The 26,515-nt window shown below is 45.6% G+C and overlaps 1 protein-coding gene across 4 annotated transcripts in view; it reads left to right on the top strand.

Annotated features, from left to right (window-relative positions):
* The window catches only part of LOC148394020 (cyclic AMP receptor 1), a 65,236-nt gene extending 51,166 nt beyond the window's left edge, over nt 1-14,070 (top strand). For all 4 annotated transcript variants that reach the window (XM_088382372.1, XM_088382371.1, XM_088382373.1 and 1 more), the window contains 2 exons: nt 7,210-7,357; nt 12,706-14,070. In XM_088382372.1, coding sequence (XP_088238498.1) covers nt 7,210-7,357; nt 12,706-12,876 — 319 coding nt within the window. In that variant the 3' untranslated portion in view covers nt 12,877-14,070. The remainder of the gene's footprint in view (nt 1-7,209; nt 7,358-12,705) is intronic.
* The last annotated feature ends 12,445 nt before the right edge of the window (nt 14,071-26,515 follow it).

Here is a 26,515-nt window from a genome sequence, read left to right as displayed (position 1 = left end):
CCTCTTTTCACACCAAATTAAAGGAAAACTGGCGAATCGTTTTATTCTCGGAACGGTTCCGGCATTTTGGTGCAGTTCAGTAAATAGCCTTAAATGCGGTCATGTTTCAAGAGCGCTACGGAAATCCAGACAGGGCGTGCACGCACCCCAACCTCACCCAGGAGTCAAGCGTTATCATGTGTTGAAGCGGAAAAATTCCTTTCATTTAAAGGGTTTGAATTGTCTCTTAAAAGGAGCGTTGTGGCCAGCACAAGAGCCTTGTTTTGGCATTTTGAACCGAATGATTCGTCTGGAGTGAACGAGAAGGAAAAAAAAGAGAAGCGAGTCAGCCGAGGAGAAGAGGAAGTGCAATCAGGGTCAGGATGACTGTTTTGGCCGCCTTCACCTCTCCGGAAGGAGGCTCTCAGGCTAGCGGACTCTCATTGGCGGCTCAGCGGATGTGTGACGCCACAAAGACGTTGTCCTGTATCAGCTCGCCCTGGTACGATTTGTAACGCTAAGTCCTCATTTTGACTGGTCTGTATCTAGCAAGCTGGATGGCAATAGCGGGTCAGACTAAACCACGAGAACCGCTAATATTTTGGGAGTTCTCCCGTTATATCATAGGTGTCAAAGCCACGGCCCGGGGGCCAGGTACGGCCCGCCACATCATTTTACGTGGCCCACAAATTGTGCATCGGCAATACTGAAATTACAAATTATCTTCACTTTTAAATAATAGAGATACTGCTAGTCATTTTTATTACTTTTTAAAATATTTAAGCAGTTTTTACTAGTCTCAGAATTCAAAACGAGTTATTCATCAGTTTGTTGCGTAGCCTTTGACTTTCATAATGGAGGGAAGGAAACGACGACTACGATGTGGCCCGCGACAAAAAGGAGTTTGACACCCCTGCTTTGCATAATGATGCATCGCTGTTGACTGCAATGCCTCTTTTTTCCAATTCTGGGAAAAAAATGAAAGAAAAAAACGGCTTTTAATCAGCTCTGAGTCGAAATCCACTGTGTTTTTATAATGGCATAGTTTTTGTTTTCTTCTGATCGCATTTCCGAGAAACGTGACTATTCTATCAACCACCGCTGAAACGAATCAGTTCTATTGGTACTACAAAACCCAACAGACCCAGATTCAAATTCTGTTTGAGAACCTCCTCCGTCAAGAATGAGGTCAGAAATGGGAAGCCTTTATTGTAATGCGTACATTTCTGGTCAGAAGTGGGATGCCTTTGAGGTATGCGTTTCTGGAAACGCTGAATAATATAAAGCAAATTGCACTGCTTGGTGGAAATGATGCATTAGATGCACCCACAACACGATAACAGGAAAGCTGCTCTGACTGGCAGGGTGGAGAAGGATAGGATTTTGCAAGGAATCTGACATCACCAATGAAACGCTTCAATAAGTGCGACCAGCCTATTGTTGCGGTCTTGTCGGCTCGGCTTCCCGTGACCAGGTGTGCATTTAAAAGTCGGCTGACATGTAAAAGCCAAATGTGAGGCTGGCTATTATTATTTGCGTTATAATCTTCACCATGTTTCCAAAAAAAATCTCTTTTAATACCTAAGAGTGGTTCAGATCTGTTGTTTTAACCTGCAGAAAATAATGAAGAACCTTTTCGTGCATGTGGAAACGGGGCATTTGCCGCATCTGCAAAGCCATGACTGGAAAGACAGTTGGTCTGGCACAACGGGATATTGGAACAGATAAACACCCTAGAGGGACTTTGTACGGAATCTAATGGGCAGGCAAGACAAGATGTCTGACACCTTCCGGCCAAGTGTGAGGTTCGCTGTGGGCAATTGACTAAAATTGTGTTTCATGTTTGTTCTATTAGTCATAAGGGGTGGTTGAAATGTGTCTACTTCTTTACCACAAATTGTGTCACAAATGGATTGTCTCAGTTGTGGTGCATTCAGTAGATTGTCTTTTTGGTTCTGTCATCGATGTTGGAATACTGCGCGGACTGATATTGTTTGAGAAAGCCGCCCTGTGGGCGGGAATCTGATGGGCAGGCGAGGGGCCGACATGATCGATGAAGCGCTTCTTCAATAAGCGAGCCAGAGTGGCCTTCGAGACGCCGTCGATTTGACTTCCCGCGAGCCAGCATGTGATTAAAAGGCGGCAATTGCTCTCAGACGATTGACCTCCAGCACGTGTGGTGCCATCCTCATTGTTCGACACCTGCCAGCCGAGTGTGGCACACACACACACTCACACACACACTTCATTTGATCTCCTTCTGGGCCTGTACGGCTTTTGAAAATGCAATAGACACGGGTTCAAACTTTGAATTTGCCATGAAAAATGGTGTCAGAAGTCCTTTGTCAAAAGCTGTACTTTTCCCATTATCTTCTGGAGAGTTCTCTTTCAACCCATGTTTAATAGTTTCAAAAGTCAGTTTTTCATCAATCTTGCAAACTCTAACCCTTTGGTATCAGAAGTGGGGCAGCCAACCGTTATTTCTGGAAATGCAGGATAAAATGTACAAGGTGCGGTCGGGATATTAGCATAGCTGAATAATGGTAATGACCGGAAAGATCGTTCGATTGGCATGGTGTCGTAGGATTTCGCCCGAAATTTCACGGGTAGGCGAGAGACTGTCATGATCGATGAGGCGTTTCTTGGGCAGCCTTGGAGGTACCGTAGCTTCATTTGACTTCCTGTGAGCCAGCAATGCGACGCAAAGGCAACAATCACTCTCAAGCAAGGGACACGCCATTTTCCTTGTCCGGCACGTAGCAGCCATGCTTGACTTCACGCATAGCCACAAACACACATACATCTTCTTTTCATCTCCCTCTAGGCCTGTACAAAGTTTGACAATCCGGGGTACAGATTTGCTTTGTTCTGAAAATAGTTTTAAGAGTGGGTTGCCTCAGTCATAAGCCGCACATTAATATTCTGTTCCAGACAATTCTCTGACGACGAAAGCTTCAAAATGGTAGAGATTCATTTTTTGGGCTACCCTTGACCAGTTTGGGAAATCTACTAGATCTGGTTCAAATTTGATGTGATGGTATTAATGCATGAAAATTCATATCCTTTATATTATTCAATCCACAAGAGAGCAAAATGAGTAAAAAAAAAAAAAAGTGCCAGTCCGTGAAAGGTACAAACTTGCCACGGTAGAAAAAAAAATGCCTTACCCGCTAGGTGTATTTTTAAAGGTTATTACACTGATGTACAATTTGAAACAATATAGTAGAATTAATTAAACTAACATTTGGCATGCTGATTCTAATATTAATCAGTTATTTTCCAGCACCCCAAGCTTTTCTCCACACTTTACCAGAGTCAAATTCCACTGATTAGCTGTAGTAAGTCTTGCCATCTTATTATTATTGGACTCAGCTACGTGGAAACTTTTTGTGCCAAGCTCCCAATTGGTAAAAAGAAAACTTGCATAGAATAAATTAAGAAGATGAGTTCTGGCTTTTCTCTTAACCTTGTAAACATGAGCATACATACCACCGTTGCAAGTTGTATTTTATTTTTTTTTGTACTCAAAGCTTGTAACTATTCCATTTTAGTGTTTTATTTACATTTAATTTAAATCACATGGCTCAAAAACTTGAAACGATCGAGTAAAACTGAGATCAGTTTTGGATTCCGCGACCAGTAAATACTGCGGTGGCGGCGTTCATTTGATTTCCTGTACGCCGGCTTGCGATTAAAAAGCGTGGATGACTCTCAGGCGAGCGACCTCCGGCGCGTGCGACGGCGTCCTCGTTGGCCGTCACCTGCCAGCCAAGTGCGAGGCACGCTTGACTACACGCGCACACACACTTTGACACACATTTATGCACACATCAGCCTGGCCTGGCATCGCCTGCAGACACGCTTCCCACCACTGCCTCCCTCATTCATCTTTCATTAGCGCGGCGCTCGCGAGAGAAAGCGGCGCACACGCTCGCACTCTCACACATCCACGCGCCTCCCTCCCTCTATCGCGTTTCGCCCGTAATCTCCTAGTTTGTCTCGCTCGTGTCTCGCAATCTGTCTTTTTTGATATCACTCCTCCTTCGCTGCCTCCTTCTTCTTCCTGTCGCCTCGGCCTCGCTCGGTGCTTTCACCTCCCCCAGGGGCCTCTCAGCGCCATCTCTCTCTCTCTCTCGAGGGCCCTCGTTCCCCTTTCGCAGCCTTGCTCTTGCACATTCTCACCTCTCTTGTGTTCTTCCTCTTCCACCACCTACCCCCCCCACCTTGTCCCCCCTTCTTCCTGTGCAGCGCCGTTTTCTGACACTCGTCTCTACAAACCCCCCGCCGCCGCCGCCACCCGCCCCCGTCTCGCTCGCTCGCTCTCTCCCTCTATCTCGCTCGCCCGCTCTTTCTTCCTTTCATTTCGCTCTCCCTCGATGGAGGGGAAAGGCTCTTTGCCTCTAATTGCGGCTGTTCCGTTGCCATGGTGCATGTTGCTCGGCGCTGCGCTCGTTTGTGTGTGTGCGCACGCCTTCCTGCGTGTGCGCGCGTGTGTGTGTGCGTCTGTGTGTTTGTGTGCGTGCGTGTGTGTGTGTGTGGCAGGCAGATGATTGCTTGCTGCCAGCTCTCGTTTCCCGGACGCCGATCGCGTTTCTTTGCGGCAGCAGGAGGGGGGGAAAAAATGAGATGCCAGAAATAGCCGCCTCACGCACACACACACGCACACACGCTAGTTTTGCTCTCACCGCTGTGGCGTTCAGAAAAGCGCACACACAAATGCACATTCACCGCCTTTTCCTCTCCACCTGACATCCGCGACGCATGTGACCCTCTCACATGCACGGACCTATTTGTGTGTGCGTGTGTGTGTGTGTGTGTGCGCGTGTGTGTTTGTCCTGCAGAGGTTGTGTGGGGACTGCTGATTTATTTCACCTTTAATGGGAAGTGAAATGAATGTGAGCAGCAGCTGCGCCGCTCCTCTTGAGATACGGCGGTTAAGGCTAACCCAGAAAACACGCGGCGCCGCTGCTCCGCTCGCAGCCAGGCCGCCGCCACCGCTTTCATTAGCCGCCGCGTTAAGACCCTTAAGACTTGACACGGTCGCCCTCGGGTTGGCAGGTCGGACGCGGCTCGCTAGGCCGATTTTCAACCTGTTGCCAACGCTGCGCTGGGTGGGAGGTATTCTTTCTTCTTCCCGTCACAACTTTTTCCAAAGGTATTTTGGAAGGTAAGTGGCGACAGATTAATAGAAAATAAACCTTCCAACCTTCTGCCGCAAAAGAGGATAAAAGGGGATTATAAGAAGATTTGCGAAGAAATCTACATAATCATCTCCTGCGCTTGTTCACCTGCAGTTCTGTCTGAGGCTTTTTTTGTGGTTCCAGTCAAAAACGAGAAACCTCAACAATGAACAAATACCATTCGCGTGGGAATAAAAGATGAGACTTGACTGGCCTGTACAGGGGCTGTTTTGTTTGCTAGCTCATTGCGCACCATTCGTTTTAAACCGAGGACCCCTTGGATCGAAATGTTTCACGTGTCAATGTTGTGGATACTCCCTGATGCTATTTCTCGGACCTAATGCAGGCTCCAATGAGATTAGGAAAATGGAGTTAGCCCACCATACTGCAGTCCACCCTTCCTGCCCCCCGCTATGCCACAAGTATTGTTCTTGCTGGATTTTTACAGTATATTTAATGATCTGAAAGGAGAGCCACAATCAGCAATGTATTTTTTTAGCTGTTTATTGAATGCTAGGAGATCAGCAATGTAAAACAATGAGCTCACTCACAAAGGAGCTACTGTCTGCCACAGCTCACACTCACACATAGTCAGCTACATCACATGCCACTCCACCAGGCCCCACTTTTTAATTCCATGAAAAAATGTTCTGTATCTGACATTTTTAGACCCTGCCGTATCCTAACATTTGAAACAAATTGATAAAAAAGGATCTGCTAATGAATGTCTGGACTCGTAAAAACACATCTTTGGGAGTGAATGAGTTTTAAAATGGTCGATCTATATTGTGGATTTCCACTTTTTGCGAGTGGGGATGGATCGTATCCCAAGCAATACATGGGACTTTACTATATTTTGGTTACTGCTTGAGAACAAACAAATATGGAGGAAAAACTGTCACCAAAGAGGCGCCTCATTGGCTGATAATAGAATAAAATTGTTCTTTTACTACGGATGACCAAGCTGCAGGCAACATGCGAGTAGCCCAGGGATGGCTTTCCGAGTGGTGAGGTCAACCGCTGTGGCCGCTTATTTCCGCCCCGCTTGCACCAAAATCACCGTAAGCGTCGTACACATTGATTCCCTGGCTAATAGATCAATAAAAAAAACATTAGGGACACGCTAACCCTGCGTGGAGGACTAATACGGGGTTAATCCAGGGTCAATTGCTGGCCAGCATCCTTCGAATTTCTTCCCAGCGAGGCAAAGCAGCCTTGAGCGGGTCGAATGGAAGAGCCAAATTGGCCATAGAAGCACGGTGACGGGGAAATGTGTACACAAGCAAATGTGGATAGGATGGCGAGGATTTGGACGGGATGAGCAGGAAACGGCGGCTCGGAGTCGGAACGGAGCGCTCCGCCACTTTTCCGCCTCTCTGCTTCTCGCCGCCCTTGTAAAGTGCTGCGTGCTGTCGAAGCGGCAGCCAAGAATGTGTCAGCCCAGACGTCTCGCGCTGCCTAATGGGCTCTTAAACGCTGATATAAAGCTCGCCTCGCTCCTTTTCGCCCTCCCCCGTTTTCCTCCGGCTCGCCACCCCTCCCTCTCCCTTTTTTTTTGCCGCCCGCGACGCTCGCTCTCATTACCTCTCGTTTTCACCCTTCCTTCTCGCTCTGTCACTCACTTGTCGTCTTCCTCGCGCTTCCTTCCGGTTGATCTGTCAACCTCACGCTCGCTGCCTTTTCCCGTCCTCCCCCTCCCCCACAGCCGCTTCTGTCTTCGTGGGCTCCATCCTTATCTTAACATTTCAGGATGGACGACTAGAAAAGACAAAAATAAACACACGCTAATGTTAGCCCACCCTGTTGCTGGGCTTTAGCGCTGGATTGTCTCTTGGTGTATTTTATTGGCATTGCTCATCCCTCATTGGCCAAGCACATTTTTCATTCTATCATTTGACGGCTAGACATGACAAAAATAACACCAATGCTAATTTTAGTTTACGCTATTTTCACATGCTATTATAAAGTTCCTGGTCATTTGGTGAATCAATGTTGCCATAGTCACGATTATCCTACAACTTGATTTTAAAACTTACCATTGTTCCGCCAGGCTCCACAACGCCCTTTACCCACTGGATCCGTCGTTCCCCCTCACTCTGTTGCACGTGCTATCGGCTCCACTTCATGGCTTGGCCAACGCTTTCGTCTTTGGTCTGGATCGGGACTGGCGGAGCCTACTGAGTCCCACTGGCATGCAGGTATGTGTCAGTTGCATCTTTTGTTGCTTGTTTCGTTTTGCTTTAACAGTCGATCGGATTATCAAAATTGCGATTTATTGTGTTGTGTTACTTGTGTTGAAAACTTCGGAATTGTACTGTTCACGCTGCATGAAAAAATCAAATATTGTATATTGGTAAAAAAATCGGGATTGAGGTGCAGTGTCTGAACGACCATTCTAAATGTGTTTTATTGTATATTTAAAAAACATTTATTTGCTTTCTTTCTTTCTAGTATTAAATTACTCTCGTTTTGGTGATGTATGGAAACATATGTCATTGGACGTATTAGTTTAATTTCACCCAATTATTTTACTGTCACGAAGTGAGATTTTCCATGTCTGCTGCAAAATATCTATCCACCCCTGGAGACATACAGCTGCTATCCTGTCCTGTCATTGGTCGGGCAGATTTGTTGGTCGCAATGCTGGAAAAGACTAAAATTAACACAAATGCTAGGTCAATGATGAGTCACTGTTACGCACCAGACATCAGTGCAGGGAGCGTGGGTCCAGAGCGGGTGTGAATGTGACTGTAAATCGTTTCCTATCTCTGCGTGCTCTGTGATTGACTGGCGACAAGTCCAGTCCAGTTTTATCGACAATGGATGGATGGATGGAAGCATACGTTAACATTGGCTTAGCCTGTTGCGCTTGACTCAGGATGCTTAAACTGTGACATCTCCACTTTGCTCTCTTTTATAAAAGTTAAAGGGGGTGGCATCAGATTTCCGCCGCCCCAAAATCATATTATTTTCGCTAAAAAATATTGTGTGATAACAGCTTTTCTCCACTCTCCTTTTGCTTAAAATATAGGCGACACTTCCAAAGCTGTATCATATTAGTAGTCGTCCACCGTGGCAAGTACAGAGAGCTACACGATCACAAGTTTGTGCTAGTAACCAAAAAAAAAAAAATCCCTGGGCTCACTTTTTGCCACTTTTAGGCGACCGCGTTATGACGGAGGATGTTTGCACATTTGAACCGTCGTCGGCTGCACTTCAATAAACACGGCGATCAATACCGCTCCCCACTGATTTGTCTCAATCTAGCAACATTGACAGTATTTGCGGATATGAGCCAGCGCTAATATCGAACCACGAGAGGCGGGGGATGAAGTAGTCTCTTGTCTTCGTTTCCAACGCACAAACACGCGCGCTCGCACGCGCACTCTTTGTCATCCAGTCAGTATCGCCAGCCAGGCTGATAAGCGGCCATGAGCACAAACTGGAAGAGAAGAATGTGTGGTATGACCTTCAACGCAAATGTCAATGTTTCGGCGTGGCGAGCGGGGGCGCGAGGGAAAGAAGACAACACAAGTGAAATGGAATCGCGGCGCCTTCGTAAATCACGGAGAAAATGATGTTTGTGTCAGCGAACGAGGGTACGGAAATCGGCGACGCCGCGCCCGCCCGCCTGCACGCACGCACGCGCCAGTGCCAGTCAGACAGGCTCCGTGTGCGTTCGTGACTAACAGCCGGTTGTTATTCATCTTGGCATGCGACTCCCAGCAGCCCCCCCTCACATCAGGTGCGAGATTGGCGGTGGCGAGGGGGAGAGAAAGGGGGGGGGGACAGGGAGGTGGTGACGGCGGGGGTGGGCGCTTGCGAGAGCGTCAAAACATTCCTTCCTCGGCGCAACGAATCTGCGCTTTCATCAGACACCTCATCGCCAGCTCCCTCCCCCTCCCCCCAACCCACTATCAGCCCTCGTAGCAGCCGCTGGCTCTCTCGCTCTCTCTCTCTCTCTCTTTCTGCCTTCCTCGTTCTTGCTCTGCAGCCTATATTCGGCCTTCACGCTCCTTTCCAAGCAGCTTTGCATTCTTTCAAATTGGCAAACGGCAACCATTACACCTTCGCTTGACTTTCATTTAGTAAGCTAATTTAGTAGCTAGCTAATTAATCAGAGGACTGTGGTTTGACTGTTGTTGGCAAATGTATTCTTGCAGCAAAAGAAATATTGGGAATTTTAACCCCCTTGAGCTAGGAAGACATTGACAGGTGGACTGCCCAAGTTCTGGCAAACTGATCCGTAAGGGTTGGATAATACGGCCTGCTTGACGACTGCCTACGTAAACTCCGCTTTGTATAACCGAGGTCTTGTGGTCTTCCAAAGGTGACTCATCATTGGTGAAAAAGTAATTTGACTCGACAACCCCACCTCATTTCTCCCTCAGGTTCTAATCAATGCAGATTTCATACGTTCCACGTGGTAAGCAATTGATATAATTCCAAGGTGGAAAGTATGCAAATGAAGAATATTTCTCTGGGGCTGTTGTTCTAACAGCAGATTGTACAACCATCACCTCCGCTTTTAACGACATTTGGCTGCAGGCGCTTCCGCTTTGTTTTCGTCCACTCCAAGCAACGACTTGTTTTTTCATTTATGAGCAGCAGGAGACCCGATTGCAACAGCCTTATGGGTCATTTCGCGGCTAACTAACGCCATTGGCAATCACTCGAGGGTTCGCCATGAGCCACAAGCCATCTTCTGAGCCCTGTCGTTGCCGTCCAAACTTAGGCCACGTGTTTGGACCATGACTATTCTCGGGAGGGAATAAAATGCCTCCTTTGTTGTCTCTAATCACCAAGCAGCAATCTCGAAAAATGTTGCTGATGTGCGCAAGATCAGAGGGTTATTTGTAATTAGGTCCTTATCTAATGGTCTAAATGTCAGCCTACCAATGTGATGTGTTCAAAGCAACAACCCGGACTGAACTCGAACCTTCTCAATGCTTGTTTGTTCCTTTATTGCTTTCTTTAGCGCACACTTCAACTCCAAAGTAGCAATTTCTCCTACATACATTCAGTTTCGATGGATGACATGAAAGATATTGACAGGTGCTCTAGTTCTGGCAAACTGCAGAGATGTGACTTGCTGACAAAGTTTAGCTTTTCTCCTTCAACCAGTGAATGCACCGGTCTTCTCAATGGGAACTGTTGCTCCGTTAAAACAAGTGCAGCTGAGGTGGTTTGGAGTTGTTAAGTGTGTTCAAATTCTTTGAGGCAACTGTGAAACATTAAATCAATAAACATCTTACAAAGCCATCTTATTGTCTAATTAGATATTGACTTTGTGGCAACTAGTATATAGCTCTATATATAATAACATAACATTGAAGTTTTTCCACCAAATGCCCCATATGTAGTGGACGGTCCCCTTTAACTCTAAACGGACAATTTTTTTTTTTTTATTAATGTGTCCTGTTGTTACACGTCTATTGATAAAAACGGATGAGGTTTTTTTTCACAACATTCTAGGGTGGTGGGGGCTACTGAGTGATTTAGGGATGGGGGTTGCGGCATATGAAATATGTCAGTTTCCACCAGAATCGTAAAAGGCTCACAGGCAATTTCTTTGGTGGAATAAAAACAAGAAGTCGTTTCAAGAGGGCTTGGCACCGCTTTCTCTGGCTCTAAGAATAGGACAGCATTCCAGGAGTCCCCTGAATAAATTGAAAGAACAAAACAGAACAACGTCATGTCTCATACAGTAGTCAAGCAGGGAGGAGAATAGCACCGAGCAAAGACCCGAATGTTAGCGGTGAAAGAAAATGTTAGCATCGATTGCTTCCATTTGTGGACGTACAGAACAATTTACAGGAAGACTGCGTTGCAATGTACTGTTTTGTCATAAGGGCTCAAAAAAAATCAATGAGGCGGTATCATTTGTAACTTTATCTGCATCAAAGGTGAATTTAAAATATTTAAAATATTAATTCTACGAACAAAATGAACCACTCAACAAAACACAAACACTTTAGCCTCTTTTACCACAATATAGAAAATGCATTGAAAAAAAGAAAAGACCCGCTGTCAATGTTAATTTCACAGGCCCTGCCACTGAGTTCAGAACACATTTTCCATTTAGTCAGACAAATCAACGCTGATTGAAACGTAGCCTCCCATTAGCGGACTTTACAAATTGCGGCCATTAAGGAAAGTGCCTGACCCAAATTGTCTGTAAAGCCATAGTATGATATACTGTTCTTTCATCAGACAATCCATGGATGGATGGACGGACGGATGGATGTACTGACTAGAAAGAGCCAGGGAACTCTTCAGAATTCAAATTTTTTTTCATCAGTGATGTGCTCCTTGATAGGTCCTGCTGTTTTGGTTAGCAGCAGCCTTGCTCACCAACACTCGAACGTCTGTGTGTGAACAGTTGGGGTAATTATAGTTGGTACCCGTTTTCTGAAGGGAAAAAAGAGGCATCTGTTTTTAGGGAGGCTTTAGTGGATGACGCATCCAGCGACTAAGTGGCGCATGGCGTCTACAGTATTTGAGGCTCTTGGTGTCCAATGAAATCCCATTTACAAGGCTTTTTACCGCTGGTGGGAAACTTAAAAAGAAACTTTATTCCATTATGCCATTTTTAAAGAAACTAAGATCGTTTAGTACAAGTGTACAATTTCTCTATCACTTTGTGTGCGTGTGTCTAATACCAAATGTTGATTTTGTGGCTGGCTTTGGCTATGAGGAATATTCAAGAGGATCTTTCCGAATTGTCAGCTATCAAGAGCTCTTTTCACACTGCATTCCTAAAACGCATGTTTTCAAGGATAATAAGATCCGTCAGTGACAAATGCTTTTATAACAAAGGGGTGTGAACACTTTTTCTCAGGTGTTAAACATTCTTTGGTCACTGGCATCATTACACCGCATCGGTCCCATAAGTACAGGACAGAGAGTAAAGGAAAATCTGTCAAAATGTTGCCTTTGGGCCTTCTTTACTAAAATCCCAAATAGCGAAATATAAATTTACTAAAGATTAGCGTATGCACAAACTGGCCGAAAAACTAGATTGTTCATTGCAAACAGATGTGACGGCTGATCGACTAGCTGCGCAAAATTGTCAGAGATAAAACGTGCTGGCAGAGTTTGTGACTTTAAATTCAATGTCTGGAAGACGTGCAGAAATTGACATGTACAGTGGTAGCAGCATGACAAGACCACTCGTGAACATTTTTGAAATGCCACAAACAGAAAATAAACACGAGGCATCGTCTATTGAGCAATGCAGTTTTAAGAGATTCAGAATGATCCAAGGGCTGACTTGGACAAAATCACAACAAAGACTCATGCCATGGGCTCGGGTTCAGTTTGTTGCTGTGCCTTTACTGTGGATTCTGCAGTATTAGACTCCACAGGCTCCCATTTGCTGCGGAAAAAGGAGCTTTTCTCACTTCCTTTCTCCGGCATGAATTTTTTTGGTGTACCATTTTGCTGTGGAAAACCGGCCGCCTTAAGCCGGTAAAACGCGGCGTCAGACATGAAGATATCAATCCCCTGTGATCTCAGGTGATTGTGAACTTTGTGTGTGTCTCAGCTCGCTCTACAGTCACGGCTGTGTGACAGGACCCGGATCGGCGAGTATCACGCCGGGACCGTGCAATACACCCAAGCCGACTTGGTCGACCTGAGCGACGACGAGGACGACGAAGACGCCAACACGCTCTTCTACGCGCCTAACATGACCCTGAAAGACCGAGGGCCCTGAGGGAGACAAAGGCGGCGAGGATCGGCGGCAGGAGGAGGAGCAGGAGGCTTCTTGACAAAGAGAAATGTGGTGGATTAGAAAGCGAGAGGGAGGCAAAGGAGGTAGGCAGAGAATGGAAGGCAAGATTGGAGGCAAAGTCAGGCAGATAGAAGCCGGAGATGAGCTGTCAGGTTCCATTATTAATCCCCATCCTTTACTATTTAATATCCTAAAGACGCGCGCGCGCACATACTGAGCAGGGCCGCCTGCAATACCACAACCCCGGGACAAAAAAAAAAAGCTCCTTGTGGTGTTAAAAAGGCTTCCTTCCGCTGCATCCCCGAGGTCTTAAAACATTCCTCATCACTGCCCCCAGGACTCCCTCAATCCGCACTTTTGGCACACCACCAAGATGGAGGGGAGAGGGAAAAAAAGAAAGGGGAAAAAAAAAACGCTGAAAGGCAATCATAACAAGGTGCAATTACCTTTTCACCTCTCTGCAGGAGAGGTGCTGGAAAAGCAGGCCTTTTTAAAACGTTGGCGCCTGCCGCTCGCTGGCACACGCGCGCATAATTCACGCATTCTGGAGCACGACGACTTCCTCGCTTATTTATACATGAGCCTGGTGCACAGGGGCAAATAAGCATCCACGTTTCCTGCCTTGGACAGTATTTGTTCCTTTTGCCTCAAAAAGCACGCACGTCAAGGTTGTTGTTTTTTTGGTAATTTTTTTTCAACTACTGAAAAAATGATCACTGTGACTAAATTTCATTGCTAAAAAAAATGTTTTTCAATGTGCATTCATTTTAAAAAAAAGCCTTAATGTCAGTTGGATCCAAAAAATACGTTCTAACGTTGGCTAACGTTTCTATGAAGCTTATAATGTCGAAGAAGCCTCGCATTGACACGGACGTTGGCATCAGCGTAATTCAAAGGTTAATAGCTAATTTAGCTTCCATTTAGTAGGCTCTGCGAAATGCAACCTTTTTGACGACGATTGGTCAAAAAAAAAACAGTCATTATTCAAAGGGTCAGCATATACAAATCAACATCCTGTCATTACATCATATTGTTTTACCTTTGTGGAAAAACATGTTTTTTTCTGTCTGAAAATCACAGAAAGTCCTTATTGTATTTCTCTGCCCTTTAAATGTTCAGAAACCAGGTCACAGATCTGCTTTGTGTGTAACAGTTCTTGAGCTAAATGTCTTTAAAATGGTGTTGGATCTAAAAGGGAAATATAAATGTAACATACATGTGAGAATGTTACATTTATATTTCCCTTTTAGATTCAACACCATTTTAAAGACATTTAGCAGTTTTATGAATGGAAGCTGATTGTTTTGACCATTTGTTTTTTTTTCATAAGCAGTATCAGAAAGTACTGTTTTTGAAGACACTTTTGGCCACTACCCTCGAAGCTAATTTCATTCAGCAAAGTGAAATCAAATAATTATATTGTGAGTAGAACCATAAAAAGAAAGTCTCAAGACACCATGCCTAAAAACACACAAGAAGTCTGTCATTCTGATTTCAAGCAGTCATTTTTGGTTTAATTTCCAGTTTCTCAATGGTCCTTAAAAAACAGCTTGTCCCAGATATTTTCTTCAATTGCTTCTAAATTTGAACCACAGATACAAGACATTACGTTTTCGTCTTGTGTGTCCATCATCAACTGGTGACAGGCCATACAATACAAAACTCTGAGCTCCCCAAGTTAAGAGGTCAAACAAACATCTCGGTTTTTTCTGTCATAAAGCAAGTGCAACATTTGAAAAATGTGTTTTGCCCTTTGGGCAATGACGATAGATTTCTTGAAAACGTTTTATATTTTTTTTATATATGTGAAAATGCTACTTCTCTTTGTTATACTGTATTTATAAAAGCATTGTATGGTCAAATTGACATTCTATTTTTGTATGTGCCTGTGAAGAAGGCGGTCACTGTGCTGCTCAGCCTTATGAAAAAGAAACACCACCAAATTCTTGGGGATTTTTCCTTGTCCATACAAAAAGGTAAATTATGGCACGTGGCGAGCGGTGCCTAGCAACAGCCTCTGCTAGTCCGCTATCTCACGGCCTGTGTCGGTGGTAGCGAACTGTGATTGGCAGCCTAATCATTTAAATTCAGCTTCCATTTTGTTGTTGTTTTTTTAAAGGCAGCTCCCGGCGTCAAGTGACCGCTGTCACTCGCCTTTTCCTGACGAGTTGAACTAATGACCCGACACTTGACCCCTTTTCACCCCCTCGAGCTGTTGAACTTTCCCGCCGGGTGTCAGTGACACTGCCGCGCGACTGAGTTTGCAATTTGACGCAGTTTGGCCACCATCTAACTCCAATACACACACTGACTTGCATCCTTTTTTTTTTTTTTCTTTTGGCACCGTCGCTGGCTTGACTTGACTTGCCCTCGATCAAATAAATGAGCAGCAGAGATGTTTCATAACAAAGCTGAACCTCAGAGTGTTTATTCCATTCACACAGTGCTGTCTCTCAACAACATGGGCTTTGCAAAGTGTGCTCAAGTGGGTTTGTGAGCCTAAATGCGAAATATTAAACTAGTGATTCCCAATACAGGGTATTTATTACTAGTTGCATACGGGCTCCTTCTTGTGGTATACGAAAGATTCCCTAAATTAAGTCCATTAACGCATGAACTAAAGTCAAACAAATTCTAATGAAGCTTTTAGCTATGCAAGCTTGTTTGACTACATTAAAAATTGGGGGCGGTACACTTTAACATTGTTTCTATTTCTATTGTTGAAATTTTTAGTCTTTCTATATTCAAGCTAGTGTTCCAACTGTGCATAATGGTATTCTGTCTTACAGTAATATTAAATACACTTTGTAGGAGTGAGTACTGTATTTTCTGGACTATAAGGCGCACCGGACTATAAGGCGCACCTTCAATGAATGGCCCATTTTAAAACTGTGTCTTTATATAAGGCGCACTGGACTATAAGGCGCACTGTCGTCTTTTGAGAAAATTTGAGGTTTTTAGGTGCGCCTTATAGTCCGGAAAACACGGTAATTGCTTTCTTGCTTTTGATAGCTAGATGGCTAAGCTAGGCCAAATGACCCCCATTGCGTGCATGTGTATAGTGGGCTGGCAGTGAAACTTTGCTGCTTGCCTATGACATGCGTGGAGCTTATATTATGGAGGGAAGATGTGAGTGCTGGTAACGACGATAAAAACATTTTAACTCAGCATTTCATACACCAAGCCATGGGTAGGCAACTCCGGTCCTCAAGGGCCTGCATGTTTTCTATATCTCCCTGTTGCAACATACCTGATTCAAATGGTCAGATAATTGGCAAGGTCTGCAGAAGCGGGATAATATGTTCTCTTTAATATACGCCGGGTGTGTCATCCTCTTAGGACGAATAAATGCCTGTCTGAAACATTAAATTGGTAGTAGTAACTGTAATTATCTCAGTTCGTAGACACTATTGTTCACAAGCAGAGTTAACAACTGAGTGTTCATTTGAACCCCATTGCTTACCAAAACAGCAGCACCTACTGAAATAGTAGATACAGAAGCGTAATGGTCTTAAATCATGACGATTAATGAGGGGTCGCACACTGTTGGGCCTGTTCTTGTCGGCACATTGGCTGAACTAGATTTTGATGAAAGAAAACGGCACACCACGTTCTGCAGAAATCCGGACTTCTTCATTCGCACCACCCGCTTGAAAAAGAAAGGACGGCATATAGACGCTGCAACATTTCACGGCTTGCGCTACTGGGGCCGAGGAAATAAGCGAATCTCCCCGTCATGCGGGAAGAATTATTATTTGCCCCCCCTCGAATCGTGCCATGCTTCGTAATTGGATACAATTTAACAGCCGCGGCCCACGGGCATGTCGGCAGGCGCGCGGCCTACTATTAGCTCGCCTCGCCTCGTCGCCCTATCATTTGTCACATCTGTGTTTGTGTGCTTCCGCGTGTGTGTGTGTGTGGGGGGGGGGGGGGGGGTGCACGCGCCTGACACCAGAAACCCGAGCCATTGTTGGAGTCCGGCCATGACGCACAGAGAAGGGAGGCGGTGAGGACGGGGGTGGGGGGTAGGCAGAACAGCGGCAACAGCACACTCGAAAACAAAAAAAAAGGCGGAGCGTTGTCACCTCGGCACGGGCCCCACGGCTGCTCTGCGCTCCTCCGCCCGCCGGGAGCGCCGCCTGTTGTTTATTACAGTACAGCCATCAAACAGCCTCCTCCCTGGATGCTTTCGCTTAGTAGCCAGATCACAGCCCGCACGCAACCGCCGCTTCAAAGCGCAGCGCCGCACATCAAATAGTTCAATTAGCCGCTTTGACTGGGGGCTGTTTACCCTTTGCCTCGTCCAATCATCAGCGTGCTCGTTAGACGCAAGCAGCGAGAACAAGAAGCAGAAGAATGACAGCGTGCCGCCAAACGACAAAATTCATTTGACCAGAACAGAGACGTAAGAGTACAAGAATGTCACAAGAAAAAGGGTCTTTTTTTTCTCTTAAAAAATCGTAACGCTGCAAGAATGTTATGAGAAAACATTACAATGATTTTGATGATGTCACAAAATAAAGCTGCTATGATAAACCCAACTATGTTAAAAAAATCAAAATACCGTAATTTTCGGACTATAAGTCGCACCGGAGTATAAGTCGCACCAGCCATAAAATGCACAATACAGTGAAAAAAACATATATAAGTCGCACCGGAGTATAAGTCGCACTTTTGGGGCAAATTTGTTTGTCAAAATCCAACACCAAGAACAGACATGAACCAGCAACAGACCCATATAACACTCCTAAAAAAAAGTAAATGTTGGTCAACTCAGTTTTGTCTTAGCTTTCTCCAGGGGGTGACCTAAAGCTTGCTGAATTTTTTGTTATATTTTTTTTTCTTCAAGACACATGAAGGTCATGGACCCATTTGAAAACGGTGCTGTGGTACGAAAACAAAATGGCGATCCAGTTCAATCAACAGGTTTTTAGAACGTGACGTCATTAATAAAAAAAAATCGGGATAAACACGTACGGCGTCCCAATGTTGTTCAAAGGCTCCGTGTACGCGCCTCGCCGCGTTCACTCGCCAGGACGCGTGACGTGACGTCAGCCCCTGCGTCCTGCTTCCTGTGCGATAACGACGGCAAAACAGCCTTGCATCCGTCCTGGAAAGAGTTAAGTTCGTCGCGCGCGCGTGTATGCGCGCGCACGCACACACAGCCTGCCACCGCCCCAGATAACTGAGGGGCGCCTCTCCCCAGCCAGCCTGCCTCCGCTAATCGCAATGGCGGGGGGTGGAGGAGGAGAGGCAGGGGGGGGGTGTAGCGAAGCGAAGCGCCGGCGGCCTCCTCACATCGCTGGGCTTTTTATTGACGCCGCCTGCCTGCCTGCCTGCCTGCCTCTGTGTGTGTGTACGTGCGCGTGTGTTTGTGTGTGTGCGCGGCTCAGCGCCAAAGAGGCGCGCGTGCGTATGCGCGTATGTGAGCTGAGCGCTAAAGAGGCGTGCGCGAATGTGTGTGCGCCGCGACAGAGGCGAGCCGGAGTGTGTGCGTGTCTGTGTGTGCGCAGCGGAGCGCTAAAGAGAGGCGTGTGTGCGCTGTGCGTGTATGTGTGTTCCCCGCCAGCAGCGGAAAGCGGGGAGAGGCGGGGAGCTGCGAGGGTGGGTGGCGAGGTTATGAGCGGAACTCGACAGAGGCCGACAGACGCGCGGGAGGGAGGGGAGGGGAGGGGAAGGGGCTGACGTGACGGAGGGAAGGGGGGGGGGGGGAAGGGCGAGAGTGTTTCTCGTGCTGCGCTGCTGAGCCACCGCCGCCGCTTTTCGGCTTCGTGAGACGTTTGAAGGATTTTTCGCTTTTGTTTGTTTGACTCGAAAAGGAATGCTTTGCAATCGCGGCAATAAATGGGAAGCTTGATGGGGAAATTGTAGTTGTGAGAAAAATAGCATTGCCATGTTTGTTACGCTGGGAAAAACAGAAGAAAATTCGGAGAAAATGTTGGATTAGGAGGCAGAAAGTCGTAACGTTGCAAGAATAAAGTTGTAAGATTTTAAAGACATTTAAAAGGACTTTTAGAAATGTATAAATTACATTGAAATTTTGCAAAAGAAAATCGGTGAGATATCGTACTCTTAAAAGTACTAACTCATAAGGTAACACGAAACTGTTAGCCGGCAAGAATAACGTTACGTTAAAAGAAAATACGAAATGTTTATGGGAATGCAATTGTAAGGTTATGGAGTAAAATCGTAATGTCCTGGATAAGTTCGCAAGGTAAAAAGCCAAATTGTTACGTGGATAAAAGGAAAAGAAGAAAAAAAGCTCAAGGTTGTGAAAATAACGTACGGCCACAAGATGGAGTAATGTTAACGAATTAACGTCGTTCGTCACTAAGTCATTCGTTTGAGTCGTGTTGTAGTGTTGAGAAAATAAAATATCAATTGTATTTTTGCTTAAAAATGTTATGCAACTAAAGTTGTCTTTTAAAAGAAAAAAAATTACGAGAATAACGATGTGTTCTCACGCAATAAATAATCGCAGCTTCTGTAAGAATGACCCTCACACGTGGACGTGCGCATCTGATTAATCGCGTGTTACCCCCTTTGATTGATTGTATCGATTAACCTATAGCAGTCTATCGATTAGATCCTAATCTATAGGCCCATCCCTCTCGCTCACTCCCTTTCCTCTGCTTTGGCCGGGAGCCTGACTCGCCCCGCCGAGCCTGCCTGTAATTATCCCCAGCGAGGCCGCGCTAACTCAGCGTGGTGCGCCTGTGGGGAACAACCGGTTAGCGCCACACCGGAGGAGGAGGGGCGCGTGTGCTAATGCGTGCACGTGCGGCGCTGCAAGAAAAAAAACAAAAACGAGGAAGCTGTCTTTGTTGTTGTTTTTCTTCAGCATGTCCTTTCACGAACCCACAAGCTGAGTCCTTGCAAGGCAAATTAGACGTAGTTAATGACTTCACAACAAAGGAAAACGGGACTCTTTTCACCGCTCTCGATGTTGGGGCCGATCTTTAAGCATTTAGAAATTCTTATTTTCCTTTATCGTCGTATCTTATGGACATGAAGTGTTTTCCTCTTTAGGCTGAAGTGAGCGCATTTGGAGAGGAAGGCATTAATATTCATAAAATACAAAATTGTGGTGTGACCGTTCTAATATTTGCAGCGGTGGAAGTTGGCCTAAATAGAGATGTCCGCATAAATTTGGGTGCCGATTAATCCCAATTTTCTGTCATCAAGTGACTGTCAGCTTTTTTAATGTGGAGGAAAACTCTTATCGTCCATAAAATCCCAAATATTAGGGCAATCATTTTATATTTTTAGAGGCTGATGTGATCATGAGTTGAGATGTCCGAATAAATGTTTGGTGATGATTGGTCGTAGTTTTTCAGGTGATGTTACGGTTTTCACAATAACTCATTCATTCCCATAGGCAAACGTATATTTTTTTTATACAATTTGGCAAGGTTTTCTGTTGCTGTCAAAGATCTGTTTTTATTTGGCTGGCAGTGAATGAGATAAAAAGAAAAAAGTTGCATGAAGTTTTACGTTATGAGTCATTATGAAAAATCTTACAACTAAAAATGTGACTATGAGAAAAAATACTTTTGAGTTAATGGTTATCATTTTTAAGCAAGGTAGTCTTCAATTGTCCTACATCAAATCAAGAACCATAATTATTTATAATCTGATGAAAATTAACAAGGTAGCTGGATTTGTAGGTCAACTCAACCAGTCGCCTTGCGTGAGGATTGCGCAAGACGAAAAAAATGGTCGCCACAGCCGGGAGACAGCTGTGATGAATTAAAACAAATGAGCCTCGTGATCGTGCAACGTCCACGAGGCTCTGTGCTCCGCTGGCCGGCCGGCCGACATCAGTGCGTGTGCGCGGCGGGGATTTCGTGCGTTGGCTTGCGCCCGTGTGACTTGCACTAAGCGATCCATAACAATCTGCAGGTGGATCGTGCTGATTAGTCCCGGCTGCTGCGGCCTGACCTGCGTGCAAAGAGCTTCCTGCAATCTGAGCCTGGGTGTGCGTGTGTGTGTGTGTGTTTTGTGTTGGCAGGCAGCCCTTACTGAATGTGTGTCAGCCCACTCTCTCAGCGTGAGTGTGCGTGTGCACGTGCGCGTGTGTGTTTTTGAGGACAGCATGCGTATATTTACCAAAGGGGTGTTTTTGTGCGAATGTGCAGCCAGTCCAGTGCTCCAGTCTGATTGCGGGAGCAGATGGCGGGATCACTGCGACCTCCCAGGGCGTCGCGCCTTCGCCGGGGTGCTCCCGTCTCGATCCCTACGTGTGTACACAACGAGTTGCTCTTTTTTACGAGGCGCGCACCTGAATCCGTGCACGGAGGACACATGTGGTAGGAGATGGAAGGACGGCGGACTTTCAAGTGCATTCCTGCTCGCCGCGCTCCGACTCAAAGAGACACGTGCGGGCTTTTTGAAAACCGCCGACGTCGCTCAGGGTCGTAAAAAGCGCAGCTGTTGATGCCTCTCTGACCAGCTCTCGGCAAAGCCGGAGGGGGGGGGGGGGTTCTGTTTCGCGGAAGAAGGCTACAGTCATTCTAGAATCCAGTTTTCCAGCGAGTGCTTGAGCCAGGACCAGGAGGGTGAAACATGACGGATCTCTTGAAAACATTGCGACCCGCTTGGATTATTCTCTTTTTTTTATTGCAGCCATTTTCTACGCCAAATTCACCACAGAGACTTTCTTGGTTTAGAATCATGTAAGCCATGCCAAGCTAACTGATGACAGATTCTGCACAACCACCGGGACTCCCTCTCCCTCCCCCCGCAAGAAGGGTGATAACGAGGCCACACAGGGTGCCCCCATTCACCCTTCTCAGGAGACTCTTGTTCGGTGGGTTCATCTTTCGAAGGGTCATTTTTCCAAAGGTCATTCCAACTGGAGGTGGACTGGCCTCCCTACCAACTTGCAACGTTCAACACCACCTGCAAGTAAAGGACAAGCTGCAGACCTCAACCTGGAAAAGGCACAGTGGCCAAGTAGTTCAAGTAGTAGACCTCCCAAGCTCGCAACATTTGACACTACCTGCAAGAGAAGGAGACGCCAGGCAACTTACCTGGAGTTCAAAGAGAATGAAACTGACCGTCTAAAACAGTCAAGGTCATTGGTTTGGTGGCCAACTTCAAACAGACTGAATTTTTGTCACGTCTCTGGGATCCGTCACACAAGGGCCACCTATCTAGGGTTCCTTGTAACTTGACCCCTTTTGACTAGCCTCACAACCTCAATATGGAAATGGCTCGGAAAGCATGGCTCGGTAACTTAGAAGTCAACGAGACAGACTTGTTGGCATATGCCCGAAGCCCACAACACAAGAGTGACCTATCCGATGTGTCCTAACGGGGCTTCTAACTGAAGGTTAATTGGCTTCCCAATGTTTGATGCTGCATACTCAGAAAGAAAGCCTAGTGACTTCAATTTCAAGAATCAACAAAGCACAACAATCACGGGATTAGTAGTCAAGCTCTCCAAAGACCCACATTTACTGGAATATGTCTTGAGACCCTCACATAGGGGTTGCCTTTGAACGAGGGTTCTTCCAACTAGAACCCTTGACACGATACATCGCAAAGTGAGAGACTGTAGTACCCTCAACAACCTCTAAGTCGATTGTGGCATCATAGGGGGTGCGCTTCGTGGACTCCGAGGACCAGCTCATGCATCCAACCCTCAGGATCCATGCTTGTTGGCATGATTCCAACCATAATGGTAGCACACTCATCGAAAGTGACAGTAGACACCCGTGACATATTAACACTGAGGGGCTGGCATGTGTTAAAAAAAAAAAAAAAAAGTCAGTGCGAGGGAAACAGGGATGAGGTCCAACATGGCTGAGTGCGAAGACACCTTGCCAAGGGGTGAAGATGGTGCCAAACTTGAAAATGTTGGCAGAAGCACTTGAGTGCTGCTTTGCCTTTAGTTTTAAAAAAAAAGAAAAAAACATTTGCAAGACAATATCAATATCTTGTCTTTCTCGCAGCCTTGAACTTTTCGGGTGTTTTTGAGGATGGAGCCATTTGCGAAAACTCTCAGTCACCAGCCGTAAACCTGAACAAAAAGGAATGACCCCGCTAAACAACAACTTGGTCTGCACTAAGTCAGCATTTTACAACGTAAAATGGAGCCCCCTTTTAAAATGGCCTCCAGGGTTTATAAATTTAAAAATCTCGACCTTGTGTTTTTCATTGGACGAGCAACAACGGCCTTGTTGACTGCGTGGCTGCACTGTAGATGACTTGTTTGTGCCGTGGCTGCTCACCAGCCATGACTGTAAATGTCACACTGCGTGACTATTCTTCCTGCCTGTGACAATTAATGAGCAAACGTGAGGGGGAAAAAAAACAAAACGAAGAGGCCAAGTGTTTCAATGCAGTGTGACATTTTTCTGTTGAAAAGAGAAATGTCATTTTCACACGTGATTTGAAATTTCAGGCTTTGTTTTCTGAGTCCAGCTCCATTGAAAGATAAAGATAAATGTGTCTATCTCCAGATTTGGTTAGTTGGTCAAGTTGCTTTTAAAATTAAAAAAAAAACAAACCGATATTTATTACACGACAAATATTTTGTTACAGATTTAAGCCAAGATCATTGATGTTGACAGACATGATTTGCGTTCACAGGCCACACAGAATGATCTGACGGGCCAGACCTGGCCCCCGGGCCTTGACTTTGACATCCATCAAAAAATAAACTGAGTTTAGCTGATCGATGCTGTCTGTCTGTGAAAACTGACTTGGACACAACCCCGTCGTCGCTCACGCGTTTCATAGAAGTTGCACCATTGTGTGCAAGCTAACCGCCCCCCCACCCCCTTTCTCGTCTCAAAGACCTTCCGCTTGTCCTCCCGCAACGCTCACATAAAAAGAAAAGGGGGGGGGGGGGGGGAACTCCCGACGGCAAAACAGTTTGCCGTCAGAGTTGAGCCTTGCTGGGTTTTTTTCCCTTTTTTGTTCTCGCACACGTGAGAGCCGCGCTTACTGCCTGCCGCAACTCCTACTTTCAACAGCTGTGGTCGAAAAGCAGCCAGAGCCTCGGTTTGCCAAGTCTTCCTCTTTTCCGACTCCTACTCTGCTCCCGACTGCCTGTCTTTGTGACTGTCTTCCTGCCCGCCTGCCTGTCTGTCCGTTCCACCAACACGCATGCACATCATGCGCACACACCTCAGGCTTCAGCCTCCTCCTCCTTCACTTGACATGGGAGCCTTAACAGATGTGCCCCAGCCTTGAGCGGACACCCCCCCACAACACACACAACCCCCCCCCCCCCCCCCCCCTTCCATCTCCGCTGCCTCATGCCTCACAGATCACAGCCGGTTTAGGAAAAAAAAGTGACACTTTATTTGGAAATGTGAAAATGTAAATTGTCTAAGATCATGCAGGTTTTGGCATAAATATGTGAAATTTACCGATTTCAGCCCCTGGACCTTCAGTTTGGGAAACCGTTTGGGAAACCCTGATTCAATTACTTTAAAGTTATGAAGACAACATTAGCGCCTTGCTCATGGGAACTTCGGGCATTTGAAATGGAATGCCTCCCTTGATTGTCATTGTTCAATTAAATGCAACAAAATACTTTCCTTATGGTGCAATAAACAATAAATAACCTTAGTAAACAATAAAACAAATACAGTTATAAGTGCATATGCTAGTCCAGGTAATCAAACCTGTAGCCTTTTAGGTCATAGGTCATATAATTAACCACTGGGCCACCATGGCTCAATTAGTCTGATGAGCAACAAACACACACACAAAAAGCCCACGTTTGTAACTTATACTCATGCTTCTATACACATCAACCTTGAGTACCTTCGTTGCCACTCAAGGGGAATCGAACCTGGGGTCTCTCATGTTTCAGGTGGCCCTAATTACACCCCCTAGTCAACTGTGCAGTACCTTTATGACACTTTTCCATCTGCAAAAGTGGGTATGATCACTACCTGGTCCATTGGAATTCCATGTGTGGTTGCTCATTAGTCAGGCAATGATATTTAAAGATACAAGACAAGGAAGGACCAAAATAAAACATTATCCTGAGTGATTATTCTGGGGTGTGCGGTATGTCAAGGGTTATATTTCCTCCCTGTTCAGTTCAGAAAGCAGTCGCGGCAGCGATTGTAAATATTCAGTATTTATGATGGCAAATCCTTACAACATCGATGTCGGCCGAGCAACGGACTCTGTTATGTGAAACAATAGTCAATCAGGTTGCCCCGTTGCTTCACGTTGCCTCTCGTAGCTCGATCTCCGTTCAACAACAGGCATGGCTTTGGGGAGGAGACTCAACGGTTGTCGTGTTGATGTATGTGGTGTGCTGTATTTATGATGGACTGTTAGAGACATAATCCAGAATTACCTGTCATGCACACTACTGATTTTTTTTTGCACTCATACACAATACTAAAACACGCTCATACAGAATAGTGAAATTCTTTCGTACACCATACTGAATAAATACCATTCTGATGTTTCCTGCTTATGTATATTTTTCAAATAAAAGAGCTATATTTCAAATAAAATTTATTTTAAATTTAATTCAAATAAAAAAGCTAATAGGTTGAATATTTTTCATATTTTTAAGATCTATAAGATTTTTAATTGTCTTAGCATTTTGGCATATTCTTGCTTTGTGTTATTTTCATTGAGGAGACGACTAGAACAGTGAATTTCCCCTCCGAGCTACAATAACTACTTAAAACTATCACACGTTTTCTTTTCATCCTCTTTCTTTCTTCCCCTTTTTGCATTCCCTGTGTTGCTTGCCTCTTTTTTGTTGTTGGTGGTGTGTTTGACAACAAGCTGCTAGAAGGGGCCCCCAAGGTAGATTCCCGAATCCCGATGTGTCACTGCAGTGTATATGGGGGTTTTCAGTTGTGTCGTTGATATGGACCAATCTCAGCCATGTCTTCATGGGACCCCCCCTACAATGACCGGCCAGTAATATCCAGTTAGGGGCCCTTTGCGGGGGATTCCCGACACCCTGTTATTGCAGCACTGCCATGTTTTTGTCATGGGCCTTGTCAGAGATACATATATAGGGGGGCGCTTCTGAAATTGCCTTGGGTCGATCGAAAGGACGTTGGATGGCTGTCAGCGGAGGGATTATCCTGTGGTGTTGGGTGTGGAACTTAAACCTGTTCAACAGTGGTGCCTTCACTCACGAGTTGAGTTCATTCCATGGTCAACACAAATCATTCATATTTCAAATCAATATGCATATTGGATTGAACGGGAATGTGCTTAATCCGTTCATCATGACATTTTTTCAAACAGTTTGCAATCGTATTTTTTTAATTGGTTGTATAAAACACAATGAAAGAAAAAAGAAATAAACAGTTTTTATAAAGTGTCATTCTGAAACCACTTTGGTCAAGCACAACAACATTGGTGTTGCGCGCGCTCTCCTCCTGCCACTTTTCCGTTCGATTGTATTTGGCTTCTCGTCGTAATGGCACCAACTTTCATGTTGCGCCGCTAAATGCCTCGCCTATTGCTGTTTTCCAGTTTCCGCGGAGCTCGCGTGTGTGCGAGTGTTCGTGTGCGTCTGTGTGTGCGTCAGCGTCTCTCTGATGTGTGTGCGCATGTGTGTGCGCGCGTGTGTGTGTGCGCTTGGAGGCTTATGCTAATTGCGGTCTCCCGACTGGCCTTC

This window comes from Syngnathus floridae, chromosome 8, assembly GCF_059516105.1.
Source record: "Syngnathus floridae isolate MCC-2025c chromosome 8, RoL_Sflo_1.0, whole genome shotgun sequence".
NCBI lineage: Eukaryota > Metazoa > Chordata > Actinopteri > Syngnathiformes > Syngnathidae > Syngnathus > Syngnathus floridae.
Note: the sequence above shows the minus strand (reverse complement) of the source record. Positions and strands in the feature narration are given on the sequence as shown.